General features: G+C 41.9%; 1 protein-coding gene across 2 annotated transcripts in view; it reads right to left on the bottom strand.

The window, feature by feature from the left end:
- LOC126406589 (inositol polyphosphate-5-phosphatase A-like) overlaps positions 1-23,769 on the bottom strand; it is a 169,859-nt gene that overhangs the window by 18,557 nt on the left and 127,533 nt on the right. For both annotated transcript variants that reach the window (XM_050070953.1, XM_050070952.1), the window contains exons 10-12: positions 10,752-10,847; positions 9,431-9,505; positions 1,789-1,862 (exon numbers count right to left, since the gene is read on the bottom strand). In XM_050070953.1, the coding sequence (XP_049926910.1) occupies positions 1,789-1,862; positions 9,431-9,505; positions 10,752-10,847 (245 nt within the window). The remainder of the gene's footprint in view (positions 1-1,788; positions 1,863-9,430; positions 9,506-10,751; positions 10,848-23,769) is intronic.

The following is a 23,769-nucleotide window of genomic DNA, read 5'->3' as shown; positions in this document are numbered from 1 at the left end:
AACATATTTCCGCGCCGGCCGCGTGTTTGCCCTCCCTCTCCTCTGAAAGGGCTAATTGCAAATGCATTTGTTTGAGGAAGAGGAGAGGAGACCACCCGCTCCAGTCTCCCCCAAGTCCCACTGAGACGGAATATCAATGCTGCCCAAAGCGTTCGCACATACATACACACACACACACATAGGAAAAAACATGCACATGGGAGCAGTTTGGGACCATATCCAATCATACTTAACAACTGATACCCATCAAACACAGATCCAACAGCTTTCATAAAACCATTTTGGACAATAAGCGGGTGATTGACTCCATCTGATTTTACATATTAATAATGAGCCCTGATGGCCAAGATCTGGTCAGCATTTACCAACATGTGATGTACCCTGTGGGGGAAAACTAGAGCCTTAGTTAACTCTGTTTATGTTGTTGTCTTTATTCTGTCATTGTGTCCCTGTCGAGTGAAAACCATCTCTGAATTATGAATTTCTCAAATTATCTATCTTCCTTTATAATTTGATGACAGTGATTTATACAAAATAAACCATTAAAAAATTCCTTCTAAATACTTTCAAAAAATGTGTTGTAACAAAAGATGAAGAGTGTATTTCGTAGCTCATGAAAAGTTAATGATTTTGAAGAAACAGATCTACATACAGGGTTCTTCTGCCACTGGGGCTTAAACTGAATTAAATGTTCTCCTCTATCTTCTTACTTTTTGTTTGCCATTTAATTATGTTCTAAATTATCTGTTTTTTTTTACTTTATTCAGCATGTCAGAACATTTTATTTGGGTGAATACATATTCTTTAAGAAAATGTTTCCATGGGGGCGTCGGTGGCTTAGTGGTAGAGCAGGCGCCCCATGTACAAGGCTGTTGCCGCAGCGGCCTGGGTTCGACTCCAGCCTGTGGCCCTTTGCTGCATGTCATCCCCCTCTCTCTCCCCCTTCACGCTTGTCTGTCCTATACATTAAAGGCTAAAAATGCCCCCAAAAATATCTTTTAAAAAAAAGAAAGAATTTAATCAGATTGATCAGATTGTCAACTTGCAAGACAAAAAGGGGCCTATTTTTGTAGTGGTGATCTGACCTTGTAATTCGCTTTTCCTGCACCATAAAGAGACCTCTCAGAACCATCTGAGATCTGTTTCTAACAGGACATCATTCTGCTGCTCATCAAATGATTTTGTCAACAAGAGCAATCTAAATACTTGGCCCAAATGTAGAGCAATAACAGAGTAATAAACCATGGATCTTTATTCAGCTTCACCTAGCCCTTTTGCAGTTTGCGCTGCAGCACATTCATGAAGGTGTGCTTGGAGATGTCCACACAATGTGCTCAACCAAACCTTGCTGCTTTACACGTTACTGCTAATAGGGCCCTAAGAGTCTAAAGCCACTTTAGCAGCTCTATGAGGTTGTAATACTCACTGAGCAGAAAACCCACACTGCTAGATGAGGAGATCACCAACATTCACAAAGATCATGCATGTCTGTATCAGACTGCATGAAGATGCCAAAAAATATGACAACTTCATGGAGGCACTACAGGAAAAGTCAGGGAATAACTAAAGTCAGTAGGATTCATCCTCTGGGGACCATGAAAGGTCTAAATATCATGCTGATCCATTAAACAGTGGTTGACATTGCCATACTAGGAGCCACACTGCCTAGTGGCTAAAAACACTTGATATCATGGCAGAAATGACAGAAAGTAGCACTTAATCTGAGAGTAGCATAGTGTTGCAGACATTAGTAGTGTGAATGCATATGTGTGTAAAACAGCTCCATACCTGGGTGGGAAAGAGATCTCCAGTTCATGCAGCCGATCCTTGAACACCGACAGCTCTTTGTCGTACTCTAAAAGCTGGGGAAAGAAAACAAAAATGTTAATGAGGGGAGAGAGACGTTTAAATGATTATTATTTATTACAATTTTGATCAAGGGAAAGTTAACTGAGCCTGAATGCTCTTTTCCAGCTCTGCCCTTCTTTGCAAGTTATTTGGTACAAACACTTTCCACTGAGCAGTTAGAGGTCCTTTTGAGCAGGTTTGTGGTTATGAATATGGTCCAAACAGTGTGAATTTAGACTCCAGACTCTAAATTTGTCTCCCAAACAAACAGACACATGCCAAGATAATTCAAGGACAATTTGAAGTCTCCTTTGATTCAGACAGTTCAATCTGATATCTGATATTATCTGAACCTAGAAGTCTCTTCCATCATCAGGCCTCAGTGAGGGGTGGATGAGAATAATACAAACAAGAATTTACAAGAGTAGATATCGTCTTTGGATTCATTTAGTTATCTCCATGTTCCCGAAGCTGGTTAAAATTGACAGCAGTTGACCAGTGGTGTGTGTGTGTGTGTTACCAGCCCTGTCCTACTGGGGGTCTATCTCTCCACACCGACACTGCATCCACACACTCTTCATCAATCATGTCTCCTCACCCAGCTGTACTCACTCACTAGAGTGTACACACACACGTCCCCCAATTTCCCCCCTTTCACAAAACCCATAAATCATTAGTGAAAAGTGCAATTAGCGGCTCCTTGTACACATTAATTATCTGGGAGATGAACAGGTAGCTCGGGCACCTGCATGACTGCCTCCGTGAGAGACTGACAGCGACGTTTCCCAGCAACCCCGCAGGACCTCGCGCTAGCCCCACCCTTTCCTTTCAGACAGGAAGACATGGCGATGAAGCCGAGACATGTTTGTTTAGTGGTAAATTGGGCTATTGTACATGTTTCAAACAGCGGGCTACAATTATGGCCTGATGAAGACCTCATCCTAGATGGTATGAGTCTGACAGCGGCTGTATAGGCAGCTTGACGTTAATGACATTACATTGGTGTATTACATGCAGCAGTATGTTGATGGCTACATAATGAAATGGCAACAGAGATGACGCAGTGCACATGGGTAATATTTGGAAGGACGTCCTCACAAAGTGGGGACATGGGAGGAGGGATATTATTATATCAGCAGAAGGTAACTACAGTCTTCCATCTACACTGACATATTTATGTTGTGCATGTATGACTGTGAATGCATTGTTTGTCTTCACGGCACTGTTGAGAGCACATGTATAAAAAAGCCAAAGTCCAGGATGTGCCTTCACGATGACGCCCTGTGTGTTTGTGTGTATGTGTGATTATGTGTCAGTGGTGTAGAACAGTGGCCATTACTTGCAGGCAGAGGGGCCTCCCAGACGGTGTCTCAGTGGTTCAGGAGGGCAGATGTGCTGCATTCATCAAACTCACACTGCCGGGGTCACAGGAGAGACTCACACACTGTGAATGAGGGATGGCTGAGCAGGGGATGCAACCCCACGCTCCACTGTACAGCCCGTCTCACCATCCAACCATTGATACCTTCCTCTAGTGTGTGTATGTGTGTGTGTGTGTGTATGTGTGTGTGTGTGTGTGTGTGTGTGTGTGTGTGTGTGTGTGTGTGTGTGTGTGTGTGTGCTGCAGCTTGACTGATACTGGACTAATGTCGCCAAAACAAATACTGATAATTGAGAGTGAAAATAAATCTGATGATTCTCTGTGAAATTTAAACTAAAAAATTAGATAGATGCTAATATTTGCTAAGTCCCAGCCCCTCTTTGTTACTGTTGCTATGCCTGTCAAGCTTTCTGCGATAACAGTGGCAGATTTAACACTTGAAAATATCCAACTTTTTTTTTTTTAAACAATGAATTCCTGATTCGAAAACACAACTGTCACTAGCAGAATTTATTTACTGCAAGCTGGCCTACGAAGCTAATGTTAGCTTAGTGGACTACCTAGCAGAGTTTGTTGACATTAGGTCTCCAGTTGACTTTTTAATGTTTCAAACTGACTTGTCTTTAAACAAGAACTACATACAAGACTCTTAAATATTCACTTCATGGCTATGTGCATGATATTGTTAAAGATTAAGGCTAAATTTATATATGCAAGGCAAAATTCAGCATCCTTATTAGTGATGATTCATGCAGTAGACATGGTAATAAAGAAACAACGTTGTTCTTTTATCGCAGTGTAGAGCTAGTTCGTGGATTAGTTAGTGGATTTGGGGTTGATATAATCGGGAAAAAAATATATGATCTGACTAATATTTAATTGTAGCATAACCCCGCTTGGCTCAGGCCCACAGGAAATGCACCAGGCTTAAGCCAAATTTCGTTGTGGCCAAACAGTGAGTTTATATCTATCACGTGATGCCAAGTGGCATTGATGATTTTTTTGGTGATTTTTTTTTCCATAAACTTACAGGGTGAAAAGACATCTGTATATCAGTGGATGCATTTTTTTTGAGTGTCACAATCTCTGCACAATGACCCATTTCACTATCAGACTATGATCCATTTGGTCCAATAACATTTGGAAAGTCTCGAGGAGGCACATAATCGAATCATTTTATCCCCAATCAAGTTAGCAGAGTGTTTACCAGAAGTAGTTGGCTCGGCAAGTGGAAGCCTCTAATGCGGCTGCTCTACCGGCGATACAGTGCAGAAGCAGTGTAAAACAATTGGGTAATTTTATATGCGGTAGTTGAACCTTTTTGGCTTCATGCGCCCCTGAACAGCTTTCACCGGAATGAATGGGGCCCAACCTAAAATGCTGTGTCCACTTCTATTTATAGATCCACAGTTTGGCTGCTTAGTTTACATACTGGTACACCTGCAGTGAAATGCCACTGGGTTTGGTTTTTATGTGAGGTAGTGAGCTAGTTAGCTGGACATTCTTTTCACATTTGCTCTTGTACTGTTAGTTTTGGGGAAGGTCAAAAAAGGAACCACCATCCAAACTCTTTATACGGAGTATTACTCTCACTAGCACCATGCGTGGAAAAATCAAAAGCTTGACAGGCCTATCACGCCCAGTTTCGGTTGCTAAGCTACAACTGGACTACCGCTGTTGAGCACAAGGGTTTAGCAAGTAGTGAATTATGTATACATTGGCCAATAGTAAGTTTTTACCGCAAACTTTTAAAATTTGCCACAACATTTAATGAGGGGACATTTGCAGATGGAAAATAAACTTGTCAATGATCTTTTGTGGACACCATTATAATGATGACATGGATTCTGAATTACCTCAAGCATATGTTCGGCATTTCTGCACTGAAATGTCTCGTTAATTGTTGGCCTTCCAAAACACAGATACTGATATATATGCCCAACTGATTTATCAGTGTAGCTCTACTGTGAAACATAGCATGGAGAAAAAAATGTTTTGAGGTTTAAGTTTGTGTAAGAGTATATTGAGCAATGCATGCTCATACTGGTATAACGTAAATGCTGAAATCAATAATTGTTGGCTTTCTATGTGTACACGTTAATCATGTTCACAGGTGTGAGTCTTTGTTTGAGTTAAAGCACTTCTGATTATATGTGTGTGACAGTTTAAACAGGGGATGAGCAACATATGGCTGTGTGTATCAACGGAGTGTGTGTCTTAAGTGAATGTTGAGTAATGCATTCAGGTGAATGAAAAGCCCTGCAGCAACAAATTTCACACTACATTTCATTCCAGGTCAATTAAGCATAATGCTCTGCTGCTCTGCCAGGTCAGTGCTTAAAAAAACTGCTTATATTGGTTCAAGGCCTCATGACATTATAGAGCCAGGAGTAGTTTGTCAACCAGAAATGACCTTGGGAGTTGTGTAGGATGTGGTGCGAGATGATGCAGCTCCGGCAATATCACTGAGGGAAAAAGATGAAGAAGTGTCTGGATAAAAACTACCCTGTCATGAGCTCAAATTTCTGACTTTGCTTGGACGATCAGCACACTCTTAAATCAGAGTGGCAGTGATAGTTAAGAGGCAGGAAGTTGAGGGGGGGTAAAAAAAAAAAAAGGGAATACGAGGTCTTTGGCCCCCAACTGTCCCTCTCACTGTGCTGACCACCTGTAATTGTGCTTTGATTTACGCGTTGTCAAATATCCCCTGTGACAACACCTGCTGCCATTAAAACCCATCAATAAATGTTGGGGTGAGAGGTCATTTAATTTGATTTTTACACCTTGCACTTGGCTTTCATTGCAGGGGCCATATTTTTCCTTCTTTTTATGGGATCTTCATTATTTTGTGTGGAAAAGCGATAAACTGTCACTGGCAGGGGGGGTGGCCGATTGGTGTTGAGAGGGACCAACCCAAACAAAACATAACACGACAGTGCACTGCACCTCTGCGCACTCATTTTCATGTTGTGTCATGAAAAGAAATAAAGACAAAATATCAACGACAAAAAACAAACACCAACTTCCACCATTTGAACACAATTTTAGCTTTGTTTCCCCACTCAGAAGCTTCGTTAGAAGAACTACACAATGACTGAAAATAGGTTGAAAATAGTCACATAGATGCAATAAAGCCAACTGCACATTTATGCTATCTATTCTGATACGGCCATGTAAGCAGTCAATTCTTTCCTGAACCATTCAAAACAGCAGCGAGCTAAACAAAGAGACAACCAGGGACAACATCAGTTTATATAAATCCTATAAGGTCAGATTTCATTTAGCAGGGCCTCTGTATTGCCACTTAAGAGCTTTGGCAGGTAAAAAATGAAAAAACTTGAGCGGCATTTGTTCTTTATTCTTTTATGTCCCCTCATGTTGAAAATGTCCCCGGGCTTTTGAGTAATGCCGAGGACTACGCTGCCAGCATGACAAGGAGAGGCAAGCCAGACAGAAAGGTTCATCACTTACTACGGCTAGTACACAAACGCACCCTCCTCTCCTGGTCCCCCATCTGCCGACACCACACTGATAAAGTTACAATAAAGAGATACTGAAACAAAATCAATGGGGACGGAGGAGGGGGACGGCCCCGCGGGTGTGTGCTCCAGGAGAGGAAGAAACTGTGCCGATCTACAGATGCACAAACGTGCACAATACGCATGCGTTTATACACACACAAACACACACACACCATGCTCCTCCCATCTCTCCACCGGAGCAAGGCCCCGCGGTGCCCCTTGACGCCACGAGCGCCCGGAAAATTTAATCTTCCCAAATACTCATCAGGGCTCTCCATCGTCCCGCCGTGACAGCACCGGGGATAATTAATTATACAATTTCGATGGGAATATCGACTAAACAAACCTATTAATCATAGCAAAAGTCAATAGGCATGGACACATTCAATCATGTCCCGGCCAATGATTACTCCTCTCAAAATACAATAATTATTTTCAAGAGCTGCCTCGAATTAAATTTCTGTCAAGCTGGTACAAGTCTTGCAGTTGATGAAGGATGCAATAGATTTTTTTTTTCTTTCCCCTTCCCCAGTGGAGGAGTGTGAGGAGGGACATTTATCCTTTTGGAAAGGTAGTTTGTTTTATAAGGATCATAACATGGTGTGTTTAACTAGACCATGACCATCAGATTATCTCTGATGCCCCCATTATGTCATCCATCTTGTCAGGCTTGGTGAGGAGGAGGAGAGGGAGGAGGAAGGCGGGGGCGGGGGGCACCTCAGCCTCCTCCAGCTACTGTTACACACTTACTACACATTTCTGCTGATCAGATTCAATGATTCTCCCATGTCCGACAGTACAATGTGTAAGGTCAATATCTGCCGGCATCCCAGTCTTTCAATTTCCATCTTTGCTTGAACAGCTGAACGATCCCCCTTCCTGCTGTTCTGGTGAACTACCTTCATCACTAGACCCTGTTTTTTTTAGGAACAATAATCACAGAGGAACATTTATTTAGGACAGATTATATCTATCTAAAAAAAAAAATTCCAATTGGTAGGTCAAACAGACAGTCATGGTCACACAACTGAAATTGTGTGTCTCATTAAGAAATCCATTAAATCATGATGTATTTTGGGTAAGCAATGTATAGAAAAAGAGTTTTCCTCCTTAAATTTAAAGAAACCTAATGGGAAGAAGTTGTGGAGTAAATCCCACTACCTTTCAAGAAGGGCTATATCGCGATACACAATATATATCTCAATATTTTGGAATCTCCTCTAAACTACTATTGAAATACTAAACTACTAAATACATTTCTGTTACAATTAAGTTAAACAAAGTACTTTTAGAGTTAAATCAAATACTTTTATAATAAAGCTACATAAATGACTGTTAATGATAAAGTTAAATAGAGTACTGCTAAATAAAGTATTGTTATAATTAAGTTAAATAAATTACTTTTTTAAATAGCAATAATAGTGTGATAATCAAGTTAATCAAAGTGGAACCACTGGTACTGTAATTCTGAAGGACCATCAACCATCAACAGTTAGATGTTAGTGGAAAGTTGAACTGTTGCAGACAATTTATACTGAATATTGGCAATATAGTTATTTTATACATCCCATGTGGATGAACCTGTGATACATCAAGTATAATCAATATCCTCCATAACCAATTGAACCAATAACCAAATCAATAACCCCTACTTCTTAAGATTTTTATGACAACAGTGGCTGCAGTAGACAAGCATAAAGCAGAGCAATGCTGAAAAAGAGCACCTTGGTCCATCCGTCAGTTACTTAAGTTTAAGTCTTGACAGATGAAAACACACAGTGACTCAGTCTAATTCAGAGGCATGTAAACACAAGTACAGACAAAGGTAAGAATATCATTTTCATACACAGCAGATGCATGCTATATAAAGAAGCGCATGTTAAATCACAAATAAACCACTACAATTTAACAAAACCTCTAATGCACAATTTCCTTAATATCAACATTTTGTAAAACAATAACAAGATATCACAATACAATTAAGTTAATAAATAAATAATATTAATATAAATAAATAAATTATCATATGGAATTATCACCCAGAACTTTCATTATGTGTTTACAGTATGTGGCCAACAGCATAAATAAACTCTCTGCTACCAGACAGGTAGCTCCACAGTCCATTCTGTTGACGTGTAGGTGTGTGGGAGTGTGTGCGTCCTTCATGGGGTTTTTAACAAGGTCCAACTTTGACTACTTAATGTAATATATAGCCATATAAAAGCGGAAGTGTGCACCAGGTGTTTTTCTCCTGTGGACATTTAACACTCACCTCATCGACACTCAGTCTCATTTAAAAGTTATTCCAAAGACATTTGGCCCCACAGTAGGGACAGAGCGCTGAAGTGATGTGGGGGCATCAACTAAAGCATCTGACTCAGGTCAGCAGCTGCAGCAATGACTTGTTTGCACAAGAGCTTATTTACCTTTACACTGCCCTTTCTGTACCTATCCTACTATCCAAATATGTGAAAAAATGTAGCTGCAATTAAACTTTTGACTTTCATTATTTTGTGCTCTGTCCCTTTCACGGATAATCAGTTTGAATGGCAGCTGTTGTTACTATACAGTCAAAAATAGAGTTGATAAAGTAAATTAAATTTGTAATAAACATCTGGAAGTGGAGAAATGAGAGAGTAGATGGATATATAAAGGGTTAGAAAGGAGAGGGGTGACTTACTGAGGTCCCATTGTTTTCCCGGAAAACGTCCTGGTTGACATAATTAAAAAGCTTCTTTTCAAGTTGAAGAACAACCTGGATCAGTGGCAAGAGAGAAACGGTGCTCTGATTAATACCAATACTAATGCGAACTGCACTTTGTAATTAGAGCACTAATGAACAGCAGTGTGCTGCAGTGGCAGACAGCACTGTTAATTCTACACATGTCTTACTGAGGCATCACACCACATTACACTGCATGTTAACACAACTTCTTCTACCTCAGGTTGAGGTTTATGACATATGTTCAACTAGAAAAAGATGGTATTTAAAGGTTTGATTACAAGTCCAGAAGTACAATTTTCCTTTTCAACATGCAGTGTAGATGCATCATCATATTGCAGCCAAATTAATACAGTTCAGTTCAATGGTATTGTCACAATCAGTGGATTTTTACATGCGGGGCAAAGTAAATCATGCAAATCTTACACGTCAAGTTAAACTTTCAAGTGCACATTGTCACCTCTGACCAGGAAGCATTAAATCAGAAGCTACTGTAGCTTACTTTGTGTTCATTATTAATGAAGGTAACTTCAATGAAAATAACTTTTTGTCATATTTGCTGAATTATCACTACATCCATAGAGAAGTATGAGACCGATAATCTGTGGAAAAAATCATATTCCTCTGCCTCCTAGTGCTTCTAATGGCATTTGCAAGAATCCCCTGCTGCTGAAGGAAAACAACCAATCAGAGCCAAGGAGTCTCTAACACAGCTGTCAATCATGTAAATCTCTGCTCATGGCCTGTGGTAAGACTGTCAAACTAGGCAGCGCTGATAAAATATGAATCAAGATTCTGTTACTGCATTGCCTCGCCTCATAAGAATCTTGTTCAGTCTTCAGAATCATATTTTAGTGTACTGTTTAGCTGTAAAATGAGAAAGTTTGCTCGACTGTTTCCAACATGGCTACAGCTTAACAGCTTACCTACACATTATAGGTTAGAGAGTAAGAAATGAGAACACATAGAAGTGCTCTGAGAGATATTGTGATTGATTAGCACTAGCATGTTCCCTGCTTGCTACTGTGTTCACCAGCTACAGTATGTCACCAACCAGCCTGGCATGCACGTCACAATTCTCTAGCACTGCTTATTTCCTGCAGGTGAATTTTTTGATGTGACTCAGCCTTATGGCAATTGAGTTTTAACTGAAATTTGACAAAAAAAATGTCTCAGAATGACAACATGATTTAAATTCAGTAATAGATGTCTGTGTAGTTTTAATGAGGTTATGACAAGTCAGTATCGTGACAGGCAGCACTGATGTGGTATAGCTTACCTTTCGGTCATTATCACTTTCTCGGAATATTAGCTTGTCGACTTCATTGGTGTCGGCGGCTCTGACTGTCTGCATGGTGGCAGTGGAGCAGAGACTCTGGAAGTGAAAGAGGAAGAGAGTGAGTGATCACAAAGATACACAGACATTTAACAATGTAAAGACAACATCCTGTTAAGAGTACAAACTGGTTATGTGTTCAAGGAACAAGAATGTTTAGAAAATAGAAACCATTTATGAATTTGTATTTATTTGACTTTGTTGCCCAGATGTTCATACAAAGTGTAGCCTCCCTCACACCATCACACACAGTAGTTTATGATGCTCAGAGAGCAAACTATTACTGCAGCCCTCCAACCCAACACCATGCACTACACTGTGATGCATTTGAATGATTTTTAAAGAACCGTCCCACAAACTACCACCTCACTGTCCCTTCTCTTTATCTGGGTCTATGTACTGACCCCATGGACTGTGTGCATGGTTAAATTCCCCTTTGTGGACTCTTTTAACAATTAGTTAAACATTCGACCATCTGTGTTTGAAGACAGTTGAATGAGGTAATCCCTCAGCCAGTGGTTCCCATACTGCACGGCAGAGACTGGGTGACCTGATTGAAATTCAAAGCACAGATTAGATAATCGGGTCAAGCCAATATAGCGAGCAGAAAAAGGCCCTTTAGTCTGAAATGTCACAAATCAGTCCTGCTTCGGCCACGAAGAAACGGCACACCAGATTAGAACAAACACCATGGCCTGAGAGAAAGTGGAACAACTCTCCGCAGTCCCCCCACCCCAACAACTGCCTCAACCCCATTCCTTCATGCTCACTCCTCCACCCCCCCCTCCCCAAAAGCAACTTTCTAAAGCCCTAACAAATCGCTCCATCTTTCACTCATTTAGGCCATCCAAATGCAGGGTCAATATGGTCCCCTGGCAGCCAAATGCTAATGCGCTTAAGTGCGCTTAAGCAGCTTTGTGCAATGAATAGGCCAAAGAAGGAGCTAGTGAGAAGGGCAAGAGATACTTTCCCTGTCAAAAAGTCATTGTAGCCACAACTAGCAAAGACAACCACAGAAAGTCATTTTTGCCAAATTTGATTAGCGCCAACTGCAGCAAATGTGGTCATGTGATGCACGTTTGATAAAATGTTCTTGTAATATCAAATACAAAGTGACAAAAACTACAATATTTCTAGACAGTGTAGCAAAAGCTGAGGTTTGAAATGTTAAAAAGATTTTTTCCCTAAAAGACCCTTTATGTTTTTGGATTTTCCAAGCATCAGGGCTCTTGTAATTCTTCCAAGCAAGCCCCCTTCTGCCGTCCGCTTTGCAAATCCAAAAGCCAGTCAAGCAGAAATCCCTGGCCACTCTGCAGCTAACACTAAGGCCAGGAGCTCACACTGCTTACTTACACAATTAGCATCAATATCCAAAGGGCAGAAATAGCACCTCCATTCATGTTCAAATGATTTTGATAATCCGGTACACGAGGCTTGGATCAAAACATGGTCATCACTACACATGAATATGTCCTCTACATTTGGTACACCTACATAAGTACATGCAAATGCACATGGATACAAACAGACAGAAGACCATACATCTACCTGGAGAAGAGTGGGATGACATCATTCTCAGGGAGATAATTGAACTTCAGGTTTTGTATTCATGTTAGCCTAGAACTTGTGCCAAGAGTGTCACTGCAGGAAAGACTCAATTAGAAAAAGAAGACTAATTAGATAATGCTGCCGTTTCTTGCGGGGAAAAGTGTCTTTTCCCAGAACAATTACTCTCTAGACTCCATGGTGAATTCAACTATTTTAGCTTCAGGGGAAACTAATGATTCTCACTGCAGGTTTTATATTTGGCCTACTGCAAGAGCGCCAAGAAAGCTGAAGACACATAATTAATTTAAGATGGGTGTTAGATACACTCAGGGGGGGAATTTACAAAGAATGGATTGCGGCCACTGATAGCACAATGAATTGCACATCACCTGCGACCTACCTTTCTCATCTCAACGTCCAATTTACAAAAGATATTGCTAATGATAATACGGCACAAACATGCCCATAAAGTTTTGCAACTTTGCACAATTTGCCATTTTTTGTGTCTGGTTGCAATTATACATATGTGTAAGGATAAATGTTGCCTTTGCACCAAGAATACAGTTGGCAGAACAACGACAGAAAGAAAAGGAAAACTGTAGACATGCATGACATGACTGCGAGCTGCAGGTCCTGACCAACAAGCAGAGGCATTCCTCAAAACTTTAAATGTGGCAGAGAGAACCTGCATCCTGGACTTAAGTCATGTCAATGCACTTCAGTTACCACCAACTCTCTGAAGATGCTAAAAATATATATATATATATATATATATATATATATATATTTTTATAAATATATAAATATATTCATCATTCATCACAAAACTATTTACAGAGCAACCTCAGAATTAAGCTTCAGATCCCTGATCACAATAGTAGAACTTTTTAGCTATCCAAATGAGGATATTCCCTCATCACAAGTAGGGATATTAACATGTTTTATTTGGAAGAAAGACAAGAGCAGCAAGATGTTATTTGCTTGGCAGCGCAGTTAGGAATTCATTTAACCCTCTGCAAGTGCTTTGAGAATGACATGGTTTCTTTTTGTCTTTTTTGTGCAGGTTAAGAGGCCACGAAAGCCGTGCAATCCTATTGTGAATTTGCCCATCAGCGTCTAACTGAAGAGGATAAAGATATTTTCTTCAATTTATATTCTAAACAAGCTAAACCGTATATTATACTACACTGAGCTGGACTGTTGCATAGGGTTAGATGCTGACATGTGGCTGATTGATCCATTCATAAGCTCACTGACCAACCAATCAGTATGTCAGTGCAGTTGGTGGTGGCTGATTGCACCCGATTGATCACAGCTTCCCTACTGTCGTCCTTTGTGAAAAACATCCCCCTCATCCAACACCACACACAGACACACATAACCACGCACACACATCCTCCAAGCCTCAGTCTTGGCTCACCCCAGTGCCTCTGTCATAAGATCTGCCCACCAAACACCAAGATGTGGAAAATGAGAATCCCATGCTGTCACTTAGGACCATATCAATGTGGTGATGTCTCCTTCCTACTGCCAGCAGAGTCCAGGTGCTTGTGCAGAAACTCTGAAACAGATCTTTCCCTTCAAAGCTCCTGTCTCCTAAGCACATTACACAGAGACGTGCTCTCACTGACCACCCTAAATGATATCATCATAATTCATTTGGCTGCAATTGGCCCCTTATTAAATACATGACAATTAGTCTGGGGGAGGGAGAGGGGAAACCAAGCGATGGGAAAACAGACAGCTGTCAGGAGAAGCAGCTGTAGTCCAGGGGACAGTACGGATGTCTTCACTCCTCTGGGCTCTTTAACTAAATCCTGCAAACTGACTTGGCATCACATCTCTGCATTATGGGTCAGAGGTCAACACTGAGTGTTTGTAGAGGGCCAGAGGCCGGGGGGCTGGGATGAGAGGTTGCCGAGGAAGGCGCTGCCTTTGTGCATCAATGGAGGATAATCTCATGACTGTCGAAGGAGGAAGCGGCTGTTTAAAGGAGCTCTCTATTCCAGCTGCTCTCCTTAGAAGAGAGGTTAAAGCAATCTGTCCCACTTCAAAGACCAAAGACACACACACATTCAAGCCTTCTGTCTCTGGTCCTGCCAACAGATGGAAATGATCCAATGTGCCCAACTTCAACAGTAAGACACCCACACACAACACTTTCCATTCCTGATAGAGTAAATCACACATAGGTCTTTTTTCATGTCAACATTCAGAAAGAGACTACTGGGAAGAGAATCAATAACAGATTATGCTGCAACGGTTTCAAAGACAAACTACAGATGCAAATCTTAGATAGTCTGATTTGAAAAACAAAGGCTCACTAATTTCATAAAACAGCTGGGCACTTTAGGTTTGAGCAAATGCAACTCAAACAGGAGGAAATAGTGCATTTGTTGGGGACCATTTCCAGCTGCAAATTAAATCACATTTGGTGCTCTAGTGAGTATTGAGGGCAGCAGGGCAGTGTATATGGGAATCAGTCCAAATAAACTACAGTATGTGTGTTCATGGTAATGAGGGAACATGTGACTCAGTGCAACACTGTGGCTTACTGATGTGTTTTTGTACTATGGAGCTCTATGGCAAAGTGGAATATGATATATCAGGCTTCAGATACAAAAGCAATACTCTTTCTAGATTTATTTGTACACATGCAACTCTTTTTCGGTACATTATACAGTATATTTAATTACGATGTTTGGTTTTTGGCAGTGGTTTTCAAACAGGCATCCAGGGACACTCTGGGGTCCATGAGGGAGTTCCAGGGGGTCGCCAGAAAAATGGGGAGTTTTTTATTTTCATTATTTAATTAGGTATAGAGGTGGGCCCAATGTGAGTATCAGTCAGAGGGGGGACTCTTCTGATCATAAGTATCACCTCCTCCACAGTTATCTGCTCAACTGTAGTTAGCTACAGAATTTGGTCTTAATCATATCTAAAAACCAACATCTTCTCAAATGAAGGGAATCTGAGAGCAAAATCTTATCAGAAGAGGGTTCATGACCTAATGTGTATCAGTTTAGTGGCCCTTGGCATTAAAAAGGTTGAGAACCACTGGTTTTTGGTACGTCAGCATTAGCTATGTCAGCTCCAGCTCTTTGAACTATGATCCACATTTGAGGTCCTGTTTGACTTAATATCTAAAGATGTGTTCTAGGTTGACTATTTATGTATTTGCTTTATGACTTTGTCGATATGATGAAGACACAGTTGTGCTGAAACTCTGATACTCTGGTTAGCAGACGTCAGCAAAATTTGTATTTTTAATAGAATAAGAATCACAAGTGTGAACAGGTAGCAGAAGTTTTTGACATAAGAGGGTGCCAACCAACAGACAATTCCTCCTAACTCCTCTGGGGTTTATGTTCCTCCCTCCTGCGTCCCAGTCCCTTGCAATGATTCACACTAAACTGTCATTCCACCAATATAATAATCCATTCAGCACATTTAGAATTCAGTGATTAAACCTCAATTAGGTAGAGAGAGTCATATTCTCTTTGACTGTGTGCAGAGAGAGACAGGAGGATGAGTGGACAATGAGCTAACTATTCATTCTTCATTACTAGAGGCAGGGGACAGGGGCTCCCCTTTGTGTCAGCAGGGGCAGTGGCATTGTCAGAACACGCCATTATTTTCTCGCTGCCACGCAAAGCGGGGCTGCCAGCTGAGTTAAGGTGTGCCAGCGGGGCTGGCAGGTTCAGCGGGAATTGCTTAGCACTCCGATCACTTTTCTTCCGTTCGCCACCGTTCATCACGCCCGTCCCGCATGCATGATTGCGACATCTGCCCTGAGCCGGGTAGAAGGGGGCATCCAACGAAGGCAACAACAAATTCGGCCTCCTGCTTTCCTGCCAGCTATTACACAGGAAAGCCAGTAAATCAGCTGTGACCCTCCCCACCCCATCTGACTGGACACAAGCCAGAGTTATCCACTCCTCTCTCCCTGTGGCTGGCTAATTTAATGCTTCCAAACACTGTGGATTCATCATTGACACACACGGCAGGATAGGGATTCAACATAGAGGAGAGGTGAGAGTGGACGCATTATCACCCGCAAAGTTAGCCTGTGTGTGACCCGCTGGTCAGCAGTTGACCCTAGTAAACCTGGCCTGTGTCACCCCTAACAGCAAGTAACTCACACACAAACCCTCACCCCTTCCCATGAACTCGTTGTGCTGTGTGAGAGCTGACACTGAGGTTTGATGGCAGTGTGTGCGCGTCGTAGGAGGTCTACTAACCTGCCACGCCCTCGCCAAAAGCGAGCTTGGAGAGGTAAGAGGGCGTGCAAGGTAGTGATAATGTGCCCTATTTATCTTGTGCATTATAACATCTGGGAAACTTCTCTAAAAACAATGGCACGCATTGAGGGCTGCCATTCTGGCTTTACCTTCAGAAAGTGGCCAAAAGCATTTGTCCCCTTGGAATGGATAATGGACAGGCCACAAATCATTCAGGACAACAGGACGGAGGGGTATGTGCGCGTGAGAGAGAAACTGAATGTATGTGTATGTTTTGTGTGAGTGTGTGTGTGTGTGTTCCCCCCTGGTATTTAACTTCTCTGCTGGCCCATTCTGCAGGGCCCCGCAGGACAAATTGCCCTGCATGGTTGTCTTTGAGAGGCAGTGCAGCGCGCAGAGAAAGGGACAGGGCTGAAACACAGGGAACAGGCCTATAAAAATTCATCACTTTGACCCCGGCGACCTCCCACTACTGGGGGGTTGCACAGACACACACACAGATGCACAAGCACGCCCTCGCCCACCCACTCAAACTCACAGACGTTCTGATATTATCTCCAAACATTTTAAGAAAAGATTCATACTAATACACAGTAACTTAAACAACACAAGTTGAGCCACAGAAATGTACTAAGCCTCCTGATCTCTCTGTCTCTTTCTCTCACACATGCACACTAGCAGACACAATGGCCCAGGAAAAGCCTTCTACACAGGAAAAGGCCACCAGATGCTTCATTGTGACTGTGTCTCTGTGTAAAGTAGTGGCAGTAAAAGGAGGGTGGGCTCTCCTGAGGCGTATTAGTCCTACTAAGAGGAGGACATTGTCTCAGGCTGGGCTCTTGACACATTACCGCCACCTGTACAAAGAAAACCTAATGAGAGATTTAATCGGAGAAACCTCCCCTGCCACTTTTAGTCAGCACTTTGAAACCAACCATGGCAGATGTCTGCAAGACTGTTTAACGCACCGGCTTCTCTTAACCTCTCAATAAGGCCGTGCATGCTTAAATTGCTCAATAGCCAATCCTTATGTGGCATTCATTTGAATGTTGTTAGCTGCAGTTGTTGTGTTTCCAAAAGGAGGCTTTGTGATGTGAAGGAGTAGCCGGCAGCACTGCGGCCATTCATGTTTTCTTTTTAACGCCTCTGACTTAAAAAGAGCATTTATCCTGTTAATGAGGAAACAAATTCACATCCAACCGTGAAGCAATCACTGTAGCACATTTAAACATGGCCAACAGAAGAGCTATTGATATAGAGTATAAACACTTACTAAGCACCTTAAAACACTGCACTCATTTCATTTACCTATTCCACCGTCACTCTTAGCTGGGAATCAATTAAAGGAAACATACAGTGAGGTTATTTGTTGTTGCCGAGTCAATTACAGAATATTGAAGACCCGATCAGTGATTGGTGATTAGTGAGGGTCCAATAAGAACACAGAGTCTGTCGAGTTCATTACTCTGCTATCCGATAGAGATCAGGGCCCAACAATTAATGAAAGTCTAATTCTGTATCCTTTAAAGCTGGTGCTTCGTTAGCACGATCAACAAGACTACAAATTAGGAATGTCAGATTTTGTTAATTTTACTTTCGATAGCCCGACAACCATCAATTGGTAACTAATTGATTAATTTTTAAGTAAAAAAAAAAAGAAGCAAAATAACATGAATACAAGAGGCCTTTCCTTTTAGTGAGGCGCTCCACTGACTCAGTGAGCTCTGGTGATGCATTTCAAAGTGCTCTCCATTTAGAGGTGGTGAATGTGTAATATTTTTGTACATGTCTTTTTCTGTTGGCTTTGCTGACAGACAGCTAGCAGCATTAATATGCAGAAACATGGTGCCCACTGCCCACTGTTGTTAGCTAATGTTAGCCTTGGCCACTCTGCATTGTGCACCATTCAAGCTGGCTGGGAGCTAGCTAGCGCCGCTGCCCATTTGGTGATTACCGCTGGTAACTACATCCTGGTGGCAGGACAGCATTTCTGCGGAAACATGCCACCCTCCTGTCTCCGCCCAGGTAGCCCCAATAAGTAAGTAGCTTCATTTCAAGCCACAAAACCCCTTTAGCATGGTTAACTTTGTTAGCACCACTCACCATGCTGACACAATCAAAACAGCTAACAATGTTTGCATTTCAAAATTGAGCTGCTTACTCACAGGGGCAACCTGGGGGGACACTGGACAGTGAGCAAAATGCTGTTGGGTCGGGACAGTATACTAGTGGGTAACTGCAGAATAAGCAGCACTACTAGCTCGCAAAGGACCCAGTTAGTGTTGGACCCAGTTGCCTTTCTACTGCCTTTCTACTGCAGTTGCCTTTCTACTGCAAATACCACAAATATAAAACTTAGTTAAACTAAGATTAAACAAAAAACACTGATTTCACCCGTGTTATTTAAAAATAACAATACATTTCTTTTTCTTCTCTGTAGCAACAGCTGAGCTACCACAGCAGTTGATGGCTTTTTCAGGCAGGCAGGTGACCAGCTATCTTGCTTCCAGGGTGCACTGGGAGGAGAAGAGGCACAAAACCCTCCTCACACACAAAGAACATTGATTCATTTGAAGCACCACCCTTTAATTTGTTTGCACCATTTCATCTAAATGATGTGCTTGTCCGCCAGGGTGAGAGAGAGAGGTGTAATTCAGCCAAGGAAAGGGGAAAGAGGAAGGTACAGAGGGGGGAGGAGGAGGGGGTCTTGACACCCCACCACAGGGCGCTAGGCAACCATCTAGTGGGTGGGCTTTGTGATACATTTTACCAATTTTTCATGCCCATCCCTCTTGATGTGACCCCACTCAGGGCCTTTTATGCCCCTGACAGCTCTGCGCAGGAAAACATGCTGCCGCTCTGATAGCATGAAATCGGGAACAAAGACCCCCAGGGAGAGGAGAAGGGGGCCACCGAGGCACGCTGTGCTCCGGTCCCGCCTGGCTCTGGACACAAACAGATGTTAGGCCAGCCCCGGCTCTCTCTGCCCCCTGAAAGAGGAGGCCCTGTCGGAGAAATGGGCCTGAAATGTATTGTTTTGGGCCTCCTCTAAGACAAAAACTGGAGCCACTCCTTCTGAAAGGAGCCGGCAATATGGCCGTCACAGATAAATCACACAAGGGGGAGTGAGAGAAAGGCCCATGAATTCTCAATGTGGCCCTTAATGGGCCCTCTTAAATATGATGGGATATTTGTGCGTGGATAAGAATGGAGCCCAGCGACTTTTAATGTCAGAGGGCAGAGTTGTTTAAAAGCCCATGGTGCCAACACTGGGTTTACAGCTGTGTTACAATGTGCCATTCTGTAGGAACATCACTCTGCTGCTGACAGTAAGGATTCACACTGGGAAACCTGTAGGCCAAGTTGTTTAAATAATCCAAGCACTTCTACCGGCTTCCTTAACAACAGCACAACGTTTAATCATCACTTATCTGTTTTTCTTTTTCATTTTGCAATGGCCAACAAACATACCGTGAGTTAAGGAATTGCCTGATTTTAATAGTTTGAAAAAACATGACCAACTTGTTGAGGACGCTGTGAATTCAGTCATGTGCATGTTTTTTGCATATGCATTAGAACAAATGATTAGAATGCTGGAAAATAGCAAAGGACACGATGTGAGTGCATGTTTGCACACAGCCCCCAGAGACAACATGTGTTATCTTGGCAACCACTCCATCCTTCAGAGAGGAAAAAAACAATTATTGTGCTCTGTTCTACAAAGGCTGAGGACTGCATTAGTCAAAATAGACTGACATCATACAAGTCGGACACTATGTACCAGGCACAAAGAGATCCCTATCCTTCACAGTTTATGCCACATTTCATCTGGACTAAATAACAGCATCACTGTTAGCTGTTGCTGTTCCTCCTTGTGATTTCAAAGGCAGGGGTCCATTGTGACCAACAGAGGACAAGACAAACCATCAATAAAGCAAGAGATAAAGAAAGACACAGACTGACTGAAAGTTGATTATTCATGATTTATAGAGAGATTACATTGTGTGGTGGATTAAATAAAAAGACATTGATTGAGTATTGAGTCCACTTGAATTTACAGACTGATCAGATTATTCACTAATTAGATTTGGAATATTTATATTGTTTGCATAATCTTGACAACCGCATCATAGATGCTTATGAATGCAAAACACAAAGAGACTTATCTCTGTCAATTTAAAAACAACTGTAAATAGTTTCATTGCATGATATAAAACGTTGCACAGCTTCCTTACATGAAGTGTTTGGTATCCTTACACTGATACAGTACTCAGGGGTATCTAAGGATGTATTATCTTGCAACATGCCTTTATCAGTTTAATGTCCATGTGTTTGCAACATGCTGATACACTGTACATAATCTGCTCTACCTGACCGATTCGGTACAGGATATTTTTGTGCAAATGAAGCGCCCTGAAAGATGATTCACAACTTGTGTTTTTTCATTGTAGGAATGATTTGATATAGACCTGAAACCATTGGCTAATAAATCTATGAGCTGATCAACATCTAATTCCACTGCAACAATTTTTGTTAACTGATAATTGTGCAACTTATTTTGAAGCAAAACTACTAAAAATTTGCTGGGTCGAGATTCTGAAATATGAATATTTACTGGTTTACTTCATTTTCTTTGATAATAAACAGATTGGGTTTTGGTCTAACGATGCCACGCTGGGCTTTGTGAATTGTAGAGGACATTTTCTGTACTTTGTGACATTTCACAGACCAAACAATTCACTGATAAATTGGGAAAACAACAGGTGATTATTTGCCTACTTTTGGCCCTGTTTTGATGACATATGCTGTTTTGTTTTGTTTTTAATTTCTGCACAGCTGAATGCATGACAGGTGCATCGGAGGAGTTGCGATCTTAAAGACACATACATTTTTTTAAAAAAATCAGCAATGGGTGAGGCAGTATGTGGAAGCTTTTCTCTTTGTCTTCGAGATGTCAGTTGTCATATACATTTTCTGACAGGGGAGAGAGACAGCATTATGGGGGAAATACAGACTGGAAAGATGACACGACAAAGTAAAAGAGAAGATAAATTTAAGTGTAAGTGATTGAATGTTTTGGAGAGTGAGGGACAACCACAGGAAAATGCATATATTTCGGCACATTTGAATCTGTCAAGTTGTGCGTAAGTGCTTTTGTATTTTAAATGACAGTATTTTAAAAATTACAGACTTGGCTCATCACAACACAGCTGTAAGCACTGAGGAAATCTCACTTTATGCATGTCATGTGCTTTAATAGTATCACTGACAAATCTTACTTGGAGGTATCAAACATACTGCAAGTTGTTTATGTCGTTTCCTCTACTGTCAAACTATAAAACTATCCTGGGAGAAGAAGTGACAGTGCAACAGCTCTGCAGCAAGGTCTGCGGTAAAAGCATTGGCTCCAGCAGGAGAGGACAGCGGTGGTGAATGATTGAGGGGTAACTCAGGTTACGTCCCTGACCGGGGCCAACCCTAGGGGCCTACAAGGCAATGTGGCCTCCCAGGCCCTGATAGTGCCAGGCTCTGCGCTCATCCTTGGCTTGGTTTGTCACGCCATCCCACCGTTGGCATGGTGTTCCCAGCTGCCAGTCACAGTGCCATCCACCCCCCTACCCCCCTCCGAGTACACAATGGCAATAGCATGGCTGGCGCCGGGCTCAAACGGCCTGTTGTTAATGAGCACGACCAACAGAAGCCACTGCTTGTTCTTCATTTGCCAGCGTTTTAATGATATGGACAGCGCTCCCATCAAAGCTGCATCGCTCAAGTTACGCCCTCATAGCTGAACTCTTTTTTTCCTCGGTGTCTTCGGCGCTGTATTCATTAGCATCAAAAGCAAACAGAGAGGAGAGAGAGAGAGAGAACAGGCGCTGTTGTCTAGAGGGAATAGTCTCCCTCTATATCCAGATGGGTTATCTGTGATATAATGGGCCCTCATTGTGATAGATTGGACTCTTCTAGCAAGATAATATGCCTTTATTGTATTGTGTGGAAACATCTCTATTACAGGCTTCACCTGTGTGGCCATAAACAGGCGGGGGTCAGATAGTAGGTGTAAATAAACTTGTTTTAACTTGCAAGGTGTGTGGTAAATGGGTGGGGTTTACTGCATCAGGACAGTTAAGACAGTGTCAGGTGGGTTGTCTTCCACAGAAAAGTATATTGATTTAGTACATACAACACACCATGTAAAGGATTTGTCATTGCAATTTGGCCTAGCAATAAAGCGGTCATATGCAACACTCAATGACTCTTCTCAGTAAGTTGAGCCTTGCAAATACTCCGTATTTGACCCATAAATTAAGTAAAGAGGAAGAAGAGAACACTGTTCTGAAGAGTTACGACACAAAAACTGTCAAATTTATTGTAATAAGCTTTAAATACCAGGTTAAGTACACAAGGGCTGGTGTGTGTGTATGCGTGTGTATACATCTGTGACTCAGGGTGTAAATGCACGAGTGTATCTGGGGAAACTGAGGGCAGCCAAGGCGGGTCGCAGTCCCTAGTGTCAGGGGTTCCATAGAACAGAGGCCCAATCAGTGCTGGCCCGCTGGTTAATGGATGGATGGCCCCCAAAATTAATTAGCCTGACTAATGTAGTGTACACTTAATTACACTGGCCGCCTTTTGATTTATAGCTGGCCAGATACACACATGCTAGTCAAAGTCGGGCTAAAAAGGGAAAATTGTTTACCCTTTACTGGTGCAAATTATTTACCCAGACTGGGTTCAGCAGCCAGGACAATGGCCATCAACTATGTAATGAACTCACGTCGGTTTCAACTAGAGGAGCAGCACAGAGACTGTAGGTAACGTGCACAGATTACATATTTAGATTTTCCTTCCACTACTTAAACAGCGACACCAACAGTATCACATTATTTATAAAAACTGAAGCAGATTATTACACTATGAGACAGCTAATCACTTAGGGACTGTTCATTATTTATGAAGGGGTAGGGGGAATGCAAAACTAGGGAGGCATGTCAACTTATTTTTAAGCACTGGGAGGGACTTGTGTTTTTTATTTTGGCTTAGGGAAGGGACATGCAACTTTAAATGATTGTATTTTGTATTAATTTACAGGTTTGTAAGGCATGTTTTTTTTTTTAAATGGCCAAAATTACACCATTTACTGTTGCTAGAAAGAGTGAAAACAGTTTGTG

This window comes from Epinephelus moara, chromosome 19 (assembly GCF_006386435.1).
Source record: "Epinephelus moara isolate mb chromosome 19, YSFRI_EMoa_1.0, whole genome shotgun sequence".
Taxonomy (NCBI): Eukaryota; Metazoa; Chordata; class Actinopteri; order Perciformes; family Serranidae; genus Epinephelus; species Epinephelus moara.
Note: the sequence above shows the minus strand (reverse complement) of the source record. Positions and strands in the feature narration are given on the sequence as shown.